Source organism: Amblyraja radiata, chromosome 22 (genome assembly GCF_010909765.2).
Source record: "Amblyraja radiata isolate CabotCenter1 chromosome 22, sAmbRad1.1.pri, whole genome shotgun sequence".
NCBI classification, from domain to species: domain Eukaryota; kingdom Metazoa; phylum Chordata; class Chondrichthyes; order Rajiformes; family Rajidae; genus Amblyraja; species Amblyraja radiata.
Genome location: NC_045977.1, coordinates 17477590 through 17493209, shown reverse-complemented (window position 1 = coordinate 17493209; position 15620 = coordinate 17477590). Strand labels below are relative to the sequence as shown.

The following is a 15620-nucleotide window of genomic DNA, read 5'->3' as shown; positions in this document are numbered from 1 at the left end:
AAATTGACAGCTTAGCTAAGTTGTTCTGAGAGACTTAAATTTAGAGACTTAGTAAGGGAATCAAGGAATATGGGGGAAAAAGCCAGAACGGGGTATTGATTTTGGATAATCAGCCATGATCATATTGAGTAGAGGTGCTGGCTCGAAGGGCCGAATGGCCTACTCCTGCACTTATTCTCTATGTTTCTATGAACAGCACAACTGCTAACTGTGGCCAAGCGAGCAGATCAGATGTGGCCTCCAGCAGCATGGAGTGCGGAGCAGTGGTGGGGGTCACTGACAGTACCGCCGGGCCAGGCCGACCCCTGCAACACTGACCCAGTGCCACCACCAGGACAATGGGCCTTTAAGGCCAAGATAAGACTCTGTACCATTAAGAACTTTGAAATATGATGGGCACAAGTTAGCACCAGAACCATGGCGACTATTTGTGTACTGTCTCGGTGAAGTCTACTATTCTTACACTACAATTGTTGCACTTTTGTACTTTTATCTACAATTGTGCTTATCTATAATATGATTTCATCGGATTGTATTGAAAACAAAGAATTTCACTGTACCTAGGTACATGTGACAATAACATACCAATGACTCATTGAACATTGAACTGTAGATCGTAGCCTCTTGGCTGTGAGAGGTTGAGGATCATTATATCAGGAGAGGGTAATACATGAATGAATTTCACAATTCTTCAGCTAAACCGTGAGCAGAGTTATAACAAGACATACTCCCTCCAGCCACAGTACCTGCACTTTATTGATTGATAAACAGGTTACAACATCAAGACAGGACTAAATGTACAGCACACACTACACATCTTTCTGAGTCTGCCGCATTCAACCAAAACCTTGGGACCGCTCACAATGAGTGCTCGTGGCAAGTGTACAATGGAAAACAAAATGTTTTTACAATCAAGCTTCCTTTCTCCGTTTCCCTATATCCTCATGAAATATGTGCTATGTTATGTTGATTTTCCTACAAATGGCAATCGGGGAAAAGACTGCTGGACTGTATGCGGATGGGAAAAGTTCAGAAGGAATGTTGGTCAAATGCAGGCAAATGGGATTAGCTTACTTGGGCATCTTGGTCGGCATGGATGAGTTGGGCCGAAGGGCCTGTTTACCGTATTGTATGCCTTGATAATTTATACTTTGGGAAGAATCTATTTAAAAAATGGTTCATTCCACGTTTTAATGTATTTGAGAAAGTGTGGTTGTAGAATTATTTATTTGGGGGAGATGAGAACGATCTCAACTATCCAGATGTGTAGGAAGGAACTGCAGATGCTAGTAACTCAGCAGGACAGGCAGCATCTCTGGAGAGAAGGAATGGGTGACGTTTCATGTCAAGACCTTTCTTCCATCTCAACTACCGAGAGACTGGTTTCTTCTTCCTCAAATAAGTTGTTCTATAAGTACACTTTCGCAAATAGATTGAAACAAGCAATGGACCGATTTTTAATTAGTATTAGTACTAATTAATACAGGCACTCCCGGACGCAAGGATTACGTACTGTGAACTCTTACATATGTCAGATTTTACGTAAGTCAGAATCACCATGCCTATCCCCTGCCTGACATAACTCACTGAGTCTGAAGAAAGGTCTTGACCTGAAACATTATCTATCCTGTGTTCTCCAGAGATGCTGCCTGGCCCGCTGAGTTACTCCAACTCCAACACTTTGTGTGAGTCACGGAGAGTATAAACTGTCTCAGCAGCATCTGGATACACCCAGGGCACTTTCTGCAGCACGCGGCCTTCTGGGTAAGCACGCCGCCATTGATGGCTTGAGGTTTGTTGTTACCACTGTTACACATTTCCAAACAAATCATTGATTTTCATCCAAGTTGTTAATTGGGTATTTTTAAAACGATGGTTGACAGATTCTTGATTAGTACTGTTGTTGAAGGATATGAGGAGAAGGCAGGAGAATGGGGTTGAAGGGGAAGGATAGAATGAAATGGCAGAGCAGACTTGAAGGGCCAAATTGCCTAATTCTGCAGCTATGATTTATGAACATGAACCATTGGGGCACTTTCAGCGGCACACGATCTTCTGGGTAACAGCGCCGCCACTTGTTTTCGATGCAAACTTGAGTGATCGTACAGTGTTGCGGAAATGATAAACTGCCAGAATTGTTTAGGTAAGTGTGAGTTTATGTAAGTCGCCTTTTGCGTACGTCGGAGAGTATCTGTAGATTTTTTTCAAAGTACACATTATTAAAGGATAGAGCTATACAATATAGAAATCAGACCCTTCGGCCCCAGTTGCCCATGCCGACCAAGATAGCCACCTAGTTGGCTAGTTCTATTTGCCAATATTTGACCCACATCGCTTCTAAACCACTGTATCTCGGCCCACCCTTAGTCCCACCAGAAATGCGGGCTATATTTTGTCTGAAAGGGTCAGGAATTTTTTTCATCATGTTTGGAAAAAAATTCTTCAAAATAAAATTGCAATGCAACCAGCCTTCGTAGATCCTCATGCAAGGTGGACTCGACGTGCATGGCATGCTATGGGGAAAGGGAGGGGTCGCAAATCCTTCCCAGTTTGGAAGCAGGCACGGCTCAGAAAGACTAAACGTTCTACCGACCAGCTAGGCACAGTTCCTTACTCCTGCGCTTTTTCTCCAGCCGGCGCAGGCGTTTCTCCTCCCGCCTCCGGGTCTCCTCGGCCTCCTGGTGCTGCCGGCACTTGTGGAAGTTCTCCACCACCACACCCACGAACATGTTGAGCACAAAGAAGCTGACGATGAGCAGGAAGGAGATGAAGTACAGGAGCATCCAGGGGTTGTGGTTCCTCTGGGGCTGTGAGAGAGGCAAAGGACAGAGTTAGGACGTCTGGCCATGTGGCATTCCGCTCGAGGGAGGCCGTTTAGCCTATGCAGCATGTGCCGGCACTCAGCAAAACCCCACCATAAATCTTTCACTGTACCTCGGTGACAATAAACTAAACTAAACCAATCCTAAATCCCACAGTTGTGCCCTCCACCTGGGGAATTCATTGCCACAGACAGCGGTGGAGGCCAAGACATTGGGTATTTGATGGTTCTGGGCCTGCACTCACTGGGGTTTAGGGGAGATCTCATTGAAACTTACCGAATAGTGAAAGGCAGGGGTAGAGTTCATGTGGGGAGGATGTACCCTCAGAATAAAAAGACGTACCTCTAGAAAGAAGATGAGGAGGAATTGATGTTGCTAGAGGGTGGTGAATCTGTGGAATTCATTGCTACAGACGGCTGTGGAGGCCAGGTCATCGGGTATTTTTAAAGAAGAGATTGATACGTTCGTGATTGGTAAGGGCGTCATAGGTTACGGGGAGAAGGCAGGAGAATGGGGTTGAGAGGGAAACATAGACCAGTCGTGATCGAATGGTGGAGTAGACTCAATGACCTAATTCTGCTCCCATGTCGTATGGTACCCTGCTGCCCCACCGTGCCGGCCCAGTGGATGAATGCAAGCACTCATCATCGAGGGTGGCACAGTGCTCCGATCCTGATCTCTGGTGCTGCCTGCGTGGAGTTAGCTCCCTGAAACGCGTGGGTTTTCTCCGGCTACTCCGGTTTCCTCCCATATCCCAAAGGTGTGCGGGTCTACAGATTAATTGGTCTCTGTGAATCACCTCTCGAATGCAGGGAGTAGATGCAAAAGTGGGATACCATAGAATGCGTTTGAACGGGTGATCAGGATGGTCAGTGTGGACTCAGTGGGCTGAAGGGCCTATTTCCTTGCTGTGTTGTTCAATTCATGTTCAATTCAATTCAATAATTCTGCAAACAGATACTGTTCCTTGGATAAGTGGTGCAGTGGTAGAGTTGCTGCCTTACACTGGAGAACCAGGTTCGATCTGACTATGGGTGCTGTCTGCATAGAGTTTGCATGTTCTCCCTGTGACTGCGTGGGTTTTCTCCAGATGCTCCGGTTTCCCCCCACATTCCAAATACGTTCAGGTTTGTAGGTTAATTGGCTTCTGTAACTCTCCCTAGTGTGTAGGATAGAACCAGTGTATGGGTGATTGCTGGTCAGCGTGGACTCGGTGGGCTGAAGGGCCTGTTACCACACCGTTTCTCTAAACTAAAGGAAAGTGCTATTCTGGTAGCTTTAAATTTATTATGAAATAGAACGCAATAATAAACTGTTAATAGAGGTAGCGAAATGATCACTGTTTCAACATTACCTGTTTGTCTATTCCGATAGCATCGAGACCATGGTACATTATATTTACCCAGCCATCTTTCGAGGACAAAACAAAGAGAGACATCAATGCCTATAAAACAAACAAAAGAAACAACATATTATCACTGTTAAAAATTCTGGCTTCCCTTGCCCGAGTCAACAAAGGATACAAATATTACTTGCAAATGATAATGGAGGTGAAACTGCCAGCCATGTTCTCTGTACGCATTAGTTGAATGACAAAAGTAAGAATGTGTTATTACATCTGAGAGCTGGTAGACTTTATTACTCCAATTCCATACCTCATGTTGTACAGAGAAGGTTTATATCAGCAATATAAACAGCCTCATTTTACTGCATCTTATTGTTTCATGAGAAAGGCTTGACATTACCTAATGCATTACAGAGATGTACAAGGAAATACAGATGGTGGTTTACATAAAAGGGACACAAAGTGCTGGAGTAACTCAGTGGGTCAGGCAGCATCTCGGGAGGACGTGGATAGGTGCCGTGTCTGATTGGGACCCTTCTTCAGACTGATTCTAAGGGGAGGGGGTAAGAAAGCTCGAAGAGAGGAGGGGGGCAGGACAAAGCCTGGCAGGTTGATACAGGTGATGGGGATGGTTGGACAAAGACCCGAGATGAAAAGCCATAAGGTGTGAGACGAGAGGATTGAAGAGTTGTGAAGCTAGAGGAAGGAATGTGAGTGGAAGGGGTGGGAGAGGGGAGAAATAGGTGTGAGTCCAGGTGGGGCCCAGGGGAGAGGAGGGGGGTTGTGGAAGAAGGGAGATGGGGGGGGGGGGGGGGGGGGGGGGAGGAGGAGTAATTATAGCTTATCTAAAATTGGAGAATTCCATGTTCATGCCATTGGGTTGTGAGCTACCCAAGTTGAATATGAGATGCTGTTCCTAATGCATCATGTTTCCATACATATATAATAGACAATAGGTGCAGAGCAGGCCATTCGGCCCCTCGAGCCAGCACTGCCATTCACTGATCATCCACAGTCAGTACCCCGTTCCCACCTTCTCGCCATATCCCCTGACTCCGCTATCTATAAGAGCTCTACCTAACTCTCTCTTGAAAGTATCCAGAGAATTGGCCTCCACTGCCTTCTGAGGCAGAGAATTCCACAGATTCACAACCCTCTGTGTGAAAAAGTTCTAAATGGCTTATGCCTTATTCTTAAACTGTGGCCCCTGGTTCTGGACTGCCTCAACATCGGGACCATGTTTCCTGCCTCTAGCGTGTCCAAACCCTTAATAATCTTATATGTTTCAATAAGAATCCCTCTCATCCTAAATTCCAGTGTATACAAGCCCAGCCACTCCATTCTATCAACATATGACAGTCCTGTCATCCTGGAAATTAACCTTGTAAACCTACGCTGCACTCCCTCAATAGCAAGAATGTCCTTCCTCAAATTTGGAGACCAAAACTGCACACAATACTCCAGGTGTGGTCTCTCTAGGGCCCTATACAACTGCAGAAGGACCTCTTTGCTCCTATACTCGACTCCTCTTGTTATGAAGGCTAACATGCCATTCGCTTTCTTCACTGCCTGCTGTACATACATGCTTCCTTCCATTGACTGATGAACAAGGACCCCCAGATCTCGTTGTACTTCCCCTTGTCCCAACCTGACACCATTAATGTTTTCTCCAATTGAGCATTCCACTAAACACACATGCTTTCCACATACCTGTCCCAGATTATCAAAATTATATTTACGACGAACCCACTTGAAGTTTGCTTGGAAGCAATCGAACTTGTTTGTGACGTTCCTGGTGTCATGCCCAGCACAGTGGTAAAACTTGCCTTTAAACAGCTGCAAGAAACATAGATTAGAAAGAACAACTTTAGACAATTCAAACGACAGCAAGGTTAAAAACAATCAGGACCTATCGCCCCTACAACCCTGTGCTCCACACCTACTGACCACCCCCCACTCCCACCTCAATCACTCCCATCCAATTCATAATCCAAGGGTTTATCCCAGCATTTATTAACATGCAGATAAAATCGGAACAGGATTTGGCCATTCACCTTTATTGGATCCATCCTTTAATATCAAGGCTGATCTGACAACTATCATCAATAACAATATACCCTAGTAAGCTGAGCTGCTCTAGATTTTACCCAGAACCACATTTATGGTTGGGGTGAGTTTTCTCCGCACACCTTGAACAGTGTTACTGTGATTAACCATTGCAAAAAGAAGTCACAGGAGCATAAACAGGCCATTCGGCCCATCGTGTCTACTCCGCCATTCAATCATGGCTGATCTATCTCTCCCTCGCAACTCCATTCTCCTGCCTTTCCCCCCCGATAAGTTCATAAGTCATAGGACCTGTAGCTAAAAGGTTTGACAAGGTTTACAGAAGGCAGTAGTGGTGAAACAAAACAACTTTTTGCGCATGTAGTGTTAGTCAGCTAAAAGCCATTTTTCTTGATTGGTGGGGATGGGTTTGGGGTGTGAGCTGCCGGTAAGGAAGGTAACAAAGTGCCTTGACCTCTAGGTCCAGTCTCACCCTGCTCTCCCATCAGGCAGAAGTTTGGAAACGCACACTTCCTGATTCAGGGACTGTTTCTTCCAGGCAGCTGAAAGGTCCTCTCAACAGCTAGAGTGTGGTCCTAACCTCCCATCTACCTCATTGGAGACCTTTGAACCATCTTTAATCATCTTGGGGCGAGTACTCAAGTCCTGTGCTACGCAGCTAGCTCCGGTGCTCACTACAATATTCAACCTCTCCCTGGACAAGTCCGTGGTCCCTGCCTGCTTCAAAAAATCCATCATTGTACCGGTACCAAAAAATGCCTCCCCAGCCTGTCTGAATGACTACCGTCCAGTGGCCCTTACCTCGGTAGTCATGAAATGCTTTGAGAGGCTGGTGAAGAAACACATCTGCGCCTTCCTCCCTCGCAACATGGACTCGTTGCAGTTCGCCTACCGTCCGAACAGATCCATGGACGATGCAGTCTTCCAGGTTTTGCACACCGCTCTCTCTCATCTTGACAGCCAGAAGGGGGGGCTACGTGAGGATGCTGTTCATAGACTTCAGTTCAGCCTTCAACACGATAGTCCCCACCAGACTGGCCGAGAAGCTACTGGAATTAGGGCTCAACACCCCCCTGTGTGCCTGGGCCCTGGGCTTTCTCACCGCCAGGCCCCAGGTAGTCAAGATGGGAGGGAATACATCGAAGTCCCTCATCCTGACCACAGGATCGCCCCAGGGTTGCGTCCTTAGCCCCCTATTGTACTCCCTGTACACACATGACTGTGTGGCTAGGTTCAGCTCCAACTCAATAATCAAGTTTGCTGATGACACTGTGGTGGTGGGCCTGATCTCAGACAACGATGAGAAGGTCTACCGGGAGGAGGTGGCTGATCTGGCACTCTGGTGCCAGAACAACAGCCTCCTCTTGAACATCTGGTTCAACATTATAGCTTTGCACTTAATGTTATACCCTTTATCCTTTCTCTAGGCACTGAGGACGGCTTGATTGTATTCATGTATAGTCTTTTCTTTGACAGGATAGCATGCAGACAAAAACATTCACGTTCGCTCTGTATGCGTGACAATCATAATAAACTAAATTAAATATACCTGGACCCCTAGGATTCCGAAGATGATGAAGAAGGCACAACAGATGAGGACAATATTCCCAATGGGTCTCAGGGAAGTGATTAAAGTTTCCACAACCAACTTAAGACCTGGGGCTCGACTGATGACTCTAGACAAAAGAGGAAACTACATGTCAGTAAATAATCATGGTCTAGGGAAAGAGAAGTCCCCAACGTTACAGGTAACTATGAATAAATAGTTGTCGATTTTTCCACTTATCTTCCCACTGAGTAAAATGACAAGGAGGTTTGCATAATACAGCAAGATATCCATCACCATCCACTTCCCACTCACACCGTCTCCTTCACCAAACATGTGCTGGGCCACAGACCCAAGGAACTGAGGTCTGACCTGCTGAGATATTCCAATACTCTGTGTCCTTTTCCTCCAGAGATGCTGCCTGACCTGTTAAGTTACTCCAGCGCTTTGTGTCCTTTTGCGTATTAACCAGCATCTGCAGTTCCTCGTTTCAGCGCCTCTGGAGGACATTGGGAAGTGATGTTTCTGAAGAAGGGCCCCGACTGGAAACGTCACCCATCCGTGTCCCCAGAAATGCTGCCTGACCTGTGGAGTTCCTGGGTAATGATACACTGATCAGCTAAAGCAAACTACATTGAAGTTTCCTTTCGAGTTTGAAAGTTTGGAGGAGATATTAGTCCCTCTAATTATCTTACCATCGCTGCATTTTATTTCACAAAATGGAATTCATGTCACTTGCAGCATCGAGGCAGGGAAACATGGAGAATAGATCTGGTTGGTATGTGGGATCCTATGTAAAAAACCTATGTCAAAGTTAGAGCAACTCAGCAGGACAGGCAGCATCTCTGGGTAGAAGGAATGGGTGACGTTTTGGGTTGAGAGACACAAAATGCTGGAGAACTCTGCAGGACAGGCAGCATCTCTGGGTAGAAGCAATGGGTGATGTTCGGTGTAAACCAGCAGTTCCTTCCTACAAACCTCTTTGCAAACATATCTCCAGGTTTAGTGGAAGAACTGAGTGAAGAAAGTTCTCCCACAGAATAAACGGAGAGAAATACTCTCTGATGTTAGATTCCTCTATTTGACTTTCAAGAGATTTTTATTAAGTGAATTTAATATTAAGCTTTATGTCAACAATTAGTTTGTAGGTTTGCTAGGAAAAAGCCTGGAGAGTCAATTTAATTCTGGTTCAAACAGCAATATTTCATCTATTTCATGGATGGCAGAAACCAGCACAAAACCAACAGGTGGCAGGAAATTATTTTGAGTTGAATGATTTTGAAAATTATTTTGGAAAACGCATTAAATTCATTTGAATTAAAGATGTCGAGTAGGTAAGGCATGAAGTAAGAGAGATGAGCCTTTTTAAGTTTTACTTAAAATTGTTCTTTCAGGGATCGCTTTGATACAATGAAATGCGCATTCCACATACGTGTGCACGCACAATACACATGCAAACACGGGCACCTCACATGATCACCACGCAAATGATTTTGAGTATGCAGGCACATGCATGTGTACACACATGCACGCAGACACACACATACACACCACGCGCCAAATGGAAGGGGGAGGCAGCCTTACTCGTCCCCCGAAGATGGGAGGAGGGACCAGCGACGATGGATGTGACAGGCGAGGAGCGAGGCCGGTGGGGGAGGAGAGGGAACCAGGGTCTGGCCTACTCCACCCTTGAGGTCGGCTGCGGGAGGCTCCCACCCACCGGGGAACAAAGGTGAACGGGTGAGGAGAGGGACGTGGGTTCACCGGTCGATCCACACGTCCATGGGATGGCGACGGCTGGAGGCCCCGCAGCAGCCTGGGGCTCGCCTGGAACGGGCATCGCTCATAATACCTAGAGCGCGGACTGGACTTTGAAAATGTCGACAAAACATGGCGCCTCTTGCATGCGGGATCAGTGGAACTATTTCTGTGCAATTTGCTAATTGGGGATGTGCTTAGATAAGGCAATACTCTACTGGACTGTTTGTAAGAAAATGATTTCACTGTGCATTTGCACTGGTTCTACATTATCCCACTTTCACATCCACTCCCTATACACTAGGAGGAATCTACAGATGCCAATTAACCTATAAACTTGCACATCTTTGGGATGTAGGAAGAAACCGGAGCACCTGGAGGAAACCCACGTGGTCACAGGAAGAACATGCAAACAGCACCCATGGATAGCATTGAACCTCTATCTCTGGTTGTGTGAGGCAGCAGCTCTACTAGCCGCACCACTGTGGGGTTTCCAAGTTTGCCGATGATATGAAAATAGGTAGATGGACACGTTGTAATGAGGAAACCAGAGCACCCAGGGGAAACCCACGCGGTCACAGGGAGAACTAGCAAATTCCACACACAGACAGCACCCGAGGATAGGATCAAACCCAGTTCTCCGGCATCTTAAGGCGGCAACCCTATCGCCGCGCCACTGTGCCAACCTGCGTTGTCAAGGCTAACCTTACCGGAGAGGGCGCAAGGTTCTCAAGAGCCGGAGCACCCGGAGAATGCCGAGGATTTTTGCTCCTCCCGTCGAAGCCAAGGAAACGATGATATCAATTATGGAGACAAAGACCAGGATACCATCCAGAATATTCCAACTGCTTTTCAGATAACCACTCTCACCGGAAAGGAAGCCAAGTGCTACAACCTGGGGACATAGCAGATTATCAATAAGACAACGTCTTACCGTTGCAAAAATGGTGCATAGAAATATTAGCAGGGAATGCAGTGGAAGAATTGTCATTATCAGTACTGTGAGGTCTACATTAAAAGATGAAACCTATAGACAATGCAAAATATCTCCAACAAATGCAAAAGATAAATAATAAAAAGGAGCCTGAAGACTGCAACGACCAGGTTCAGGAATAGCTACTTCCCCACAGCCATCAGGCCATTAAACCTGGCTCGGACAAAACTCTGAACATTAATAACCCATTATCTGTTATTTGCACTTTATCAGTTTATTTCTTCATGTGTTTTGTTGTCAATGCCTACTATGTTCTGTTGTGCTGAAGCAAAGCAAGAATTTCATTGTCCGATCAGGGACACAAGACACTAAACTCACTTGAACTTGAACTTGAACTTAAAACTCATTGGAGATTAAACTAAAGAGCCAAAAACTGGAATGTATATAGGATGATAAAGGCGTTCAAGAAAAAACTTGAATGCTCCATCAAGTTGATGAGTTGTAAAGAATAAATCAAGATTTGTTGCTAAGCTTTTTTATCACTAAATTATCTTGTCAGTCTGCAAACTGTAACGTCCAGGTTCAGGAGCAGTTTCTTCCCTACAACCATTAGTCTATTAAAAACTACAACCTCCACAAAGGCTCTGAACCATGTAGACATGGAGGCGTTATTTTTGACTTTGCACGATTATTGTCTATTTATTTGTTTGTTTTTATTACATTTACTGATCTTTGCCGCTGTTGTTTATTATGGGTTTTACAGCGTACTATGGTCACATGTTGTACTGCTGCAAGTAAGAATTTCATATGACAAGGAAACACTCTATCTCTCTTGATCATATGGTCATTAGGTCATAAGTGATAGTAGAATTAGGCCATTTGGCCCATCAAGTCTAACCTGCCATTCAATCATGGCTGATCTATTTCTCCCTCCTAACCCCATTCTCCTGGCTTCTCCCCATAACCTCTGACACCTGTACTAATCAATCTATTTATCTCTGCCTTAAAAATATCCACTGACGGCCTCCACGGCCTTCTGTGGCAACGAATTCCACAGATTCACCACCCTCGGACTAAAGAAATTTCTCCTCATCTCATTCCAAAAGAACGTCCTTTAATTCTGTGGCTATGACCTCTGGTCCTTGACTCTCCCACTAGTGGAAACATCCTCTTCACATCCACTCTATTCAAGCCTTGATCTTCCAACTTGTATTATACCTCAGAGTTTCAGTGACCTGAATGAAATGTTAGTTGTGTTTCTTTTTTTATGGACACAGTCTGAACCGCCAAATGTTTCCAGCATTGGTTATAAAAGGTTGGATTCATTCGAGCATCCAATTGATAATTGCATGGGCAAAGTGAGTACGTACAGACACATACAAAGGACTTTACCTTAAGGGCCATTTCAAGCACAAAAATGGCAGTGAAGATATAATTAGAGACGCTCAGAAACATCCGCTCCTGTTGAGAAAGAAAAAAAAGTAATAATGTTCTGAAGTTTTAGTTTAGTTTGGAGATATAACATGGAAAATTCCCCGTCGGCCCACCGACTCCACGCCAACCCATTCACACTAATTCTATGTTATCCCACTTTCTCATCTTCTCCGTATACACCAGAGACAATTTTACAGAGGCCAATTAACCTACAAACCCTCGTGTCTTTGAGATAGGGGAGGAAACCAGAGCACCCGGAGGAAACCCGCGCGGTCACAGGAAGAACATGCAAACTCCACAGTGACAGCACCTGAGGTCGGGATCGACCCCAGGTCCCTGGCACTGCTGGGCAGCAGCTCTACCCACTGCACCATTGCGTTAGACAGAAAAATGAGCAGTGAATTGTGACGCAACCTACAATTTGAAGAGTATTTTCTGATAATATTACTAAAATAGTATTAAAAGTGCCGGCAAAGAATGCGATTAGTTGTACGCAAAATAAAAGCAACATAAACACATAAAAGTCAGCAGCAATGGAATAAGAGGTACTCACTGTACTGCCGAGGTCAATCGCGGGTCTTTCAAGAGCAATGGTGATGCAGTTCAGAAATATGAACACTAACACCACATGGTCAAACATTTTGTGAGCTGTGATCTTCTGGCACATAATGCGGAGCCTTAAGGGAATGAAAATAAGGACAAGTTACTCATTTTATCGAGAATACATTGCATTAAACATGCCATGCAGCTCAATGCTTCCATTCCATTCTGGTCTCGAGATCACCCCGCATGTTCTCATTCAATCCCATAGAGTCATCTACATTGGATATCTTTGTCCTTGTAATGTCAATGAGAGGCAGACAGGTGGGACTAGTATAGATGAGGCATGCAGCATAGATAGTATAGATGGGAAATGTTGGTTGGCATGCACAAGCATGGACCAGGCCCTTCGGACCCACTAGTCCACGCCAACCAACATGTCCCATCTATACTCATCCCATCTGCCTGCCTCTCATTGATGTTACAAGGACAAAGGTATCCAATGTATTGGAGATAGGGTTCTTGTTATGGCTGTGGCATTGCATTGGTAGGTGCAGCATGACTCATGGAGTCTTGGGATGCAAAGCTTGTCTAATGGGGGACAATTGAGCAGGTTGGGTTTATACCCTTTGGAGTTTAGAAGAACGTGAAGTGATTAAGAACATAGAACATTACAACACTGGAAAGGGCCCTCTGGCCCACAATGATTGTGCTAAACATGATGCCAAGTTAAACTGATTTTATTTGCCTGAACATGATCCATTCACTCTATTCCCTGCCCTTCCATGTTCCTATCTAAAAGTCTTTTGAATGCCATTATCATATCAGCCTCCACCACCACCCCTGGCAATGCATTCCAGGTCCCCACCACTCCTTGTTTCTATGTTTTACCGGTTTTGAGGAGCAAACAGATAAAAAGCCCACTCCTCATGGGTTTTACACCAATTTGGTTTATAAGGCTCCAAGAATCTACGGATTCTATAACAGTAACTCTGTAAAGGAAAGAAAAAAAAAACAGAATGGTTACTTTTTGAAGACATAAGGAACTGCAGATGTTGGTTTACAAAAAAGAAAACGCACAAAGTGCTGGAGTAACTCAGCGGGTCAAGCAGCATCTCTGAAGGGCATGGAGAGGTGGTATTTCTGAAGAAGGGTCCTGACCCTTCCTTCTCCAGGTCCCTGTCCATGTCCCTCAGAGATGCTGCATGACCCGCTGAGTTATTCCAGCACTGTGTGCCTTTCTTTGTTTAGCATTGAAGGCATATCAGTACCTACAAATGATTTCAAAAACTCATATGTCTAGTGATATATTCATACAGCAAGGGAACAAATCCACACCAACCATCAAGGATCCACCGACACCAATCTCATTTTTCTATTCTCTTATATTATCTGACTGTTTGGAGTCTGAATAATTCTGAAGCAGTCTCGAGCTGAAACGTCATCTATCCATGTTCTCCAGGGATGCTGCCTGACCCATGGAGTTACTCCAGAATCCTGGGTCTTTCCTATGCTTCTAACTTCCCTATTTTATTTCTTTGGTGCTGTCTTATATTGATGGCCTTCATTATGTGAAAGTATTCTCTCTAAACTTGGCATGGTAGCACAGCAGTAGAGTTGCTGTCTCACAGTGCCAGAGACCCAGGTTCATTCCTGACTATGGGTGCTTGTCTGTATGGAGTTTGTACATTCTCCCCTTGATCCGCATGGGTTTTCTCCAGGATCCCTGGTTTCCTCCCACACTCCAAAGACGTACAAGTCTGTTGGTGAATTGGCTTGGTATAATAGTAATTTGTCCCTAGTGTGTGTATGTTAGTGACAGCACACTGGTTGGCATGGACACGTTGGCTCCGCGCTGTATCTTTAAACTAAACTAAACCCGGTCAACTTTTGACCATTTTTAGAGATATCCATTAGATCAACCCTCAAGTCTTCCTTTCTCGTAAGCTTCTAAGATATAAAGTAACCCTTTATCTAATTCTATGTTGCCTATATTAAGTATCTCCCCAATTGCAAAATGATGAATCAATTGATTTACACTGTCCATGTCCTCTTCATAATCACTCGGGTCATCTTTGTGGCTATCCACACGAAGGAAGACCTCATTTGGAACATGTAAGGTTTTGCCATTGCAGTCTTGATAATCACACGGTGTTATGTTCATGGGGTTCACTGTGACAGGATGACGCATGATTGGGACTTGAAGTAACTCAGGTAGGTCCAAGGACCCTTTGGTGTCCAACGATTCTGCCCGATGCTGCAGACTCCAACCGCTCAGGCTGCCGGCCTTGCTGGACTTGAAATGCTCTGACTCATCTTCATTGCAGCTCCCGTGACCTTCTCCGGAAAGGAGAGATTCCCGTTCACTTGACTGATTCTTCTTTTTCAGGCTGGGCGCCCTGCCAAGGCTGTGCCAACTTGAGCGACGACTGCCCCAGTTACTGCCACTGTTCCAGGGGGCACAAGGGGAACTGTGAATGCTGGACTGGAAGACAAAGGTAGATTTTATCAGTGGAAGAGTGAAAAAGTAAATAGAACAAACTGCAATATAAGCCATTGACTTTTCCATTATTCTTATTGCTAAACTAACTGTTTGTTCTCCTTCCCTCCCGATTCATTCATTTTCCTCTTAACTTCCACACCTATACTGGGGTCTGGTTCTTAAGGTGCATTAAGGTGAGAGGGCTAAAGTTTAAAGGAGATGCGTGGACCAAGGTTTTTTTTTTTTACACACAGGGGAAGGGGTGCCTGGGACATGAAGGCAGGGGTGTGGTGAAGGAAGATGGGTTTTTGATAGGTAGATGGAAATGCAGGAAATGAGGGATATTAAGCAACAACAAAATTAGGTTTTGAAGTTCATATCCTGTGCATGTCAGGATTAATCCTACGCAATGACATTATGTGAGGAGCAAATAATTTTGAAAGATTACATCCTTACTACTAGAAGTGTCTTTGGAGAATTGCTGCACATATTACCTTACGTATAAAATCTTTGCAAAAGTCAGCAAGGTTTTTTAAAGTGTGCAAGGGAATAGGTTATTTTAAATTCAGTATTGTGTAATGAGATAGGGTTAATTAGTAATCATAGTAAATGATTTTCCAGAGTTGTGTGATCTTTAAATGATGAGTTTATATTAGGTTTTGCAGTATTATAGTTAGGACAAATCCAGGGTC

The 15620-nt window shown here is 44.8% G+C and overlaps 1 protein-coding gene across 1 annotated transcript in view; it reads right to left on the bottom strand.

The window, feature by feature from the left end:
- The window catches only part of cacna1h (calcium voltage-gated channel subunit alpha1 H), a 167904-nt gene that overhangs the window by 39184 nt on the left and 113100 nt on the right, over window positions 1–15620 (bottom strand). The window contains exons 15-23 of the mRNA XM_033040491.1: window positions 14485–14931; window positions 13338–13438; window positions 12460–12583; window positions 11865–11933; window positions 10249–10433; window positions 7784–7910; window positions 5878–6003; window positions 4177–4266; window positions 2615–2807 (exon numbers count right to left, since the gene is read on the bottom strand). Coding sequence (XP_032896382.1) covers window positions 2615–2807; window positions 4177–4266; window positions 5878–6003; window positions 7784–7910; window positions 10249–10433; window positions 11865–11933; window positions 12460–12583; window positions 13338–13438; window positions 14485–14931 — 1462 coding nt within the window. The remainder of the gene's footprint in view (window positions 1–2614; window positions 2808–4176; window positions 4267–5877; window positions 6004–7783; window positions 7911–10248; window positions 10434–11864; window positions 11934–12459; window positions 12584–13337; window positions 13439–14484; window positions 14932–15620) is intronic.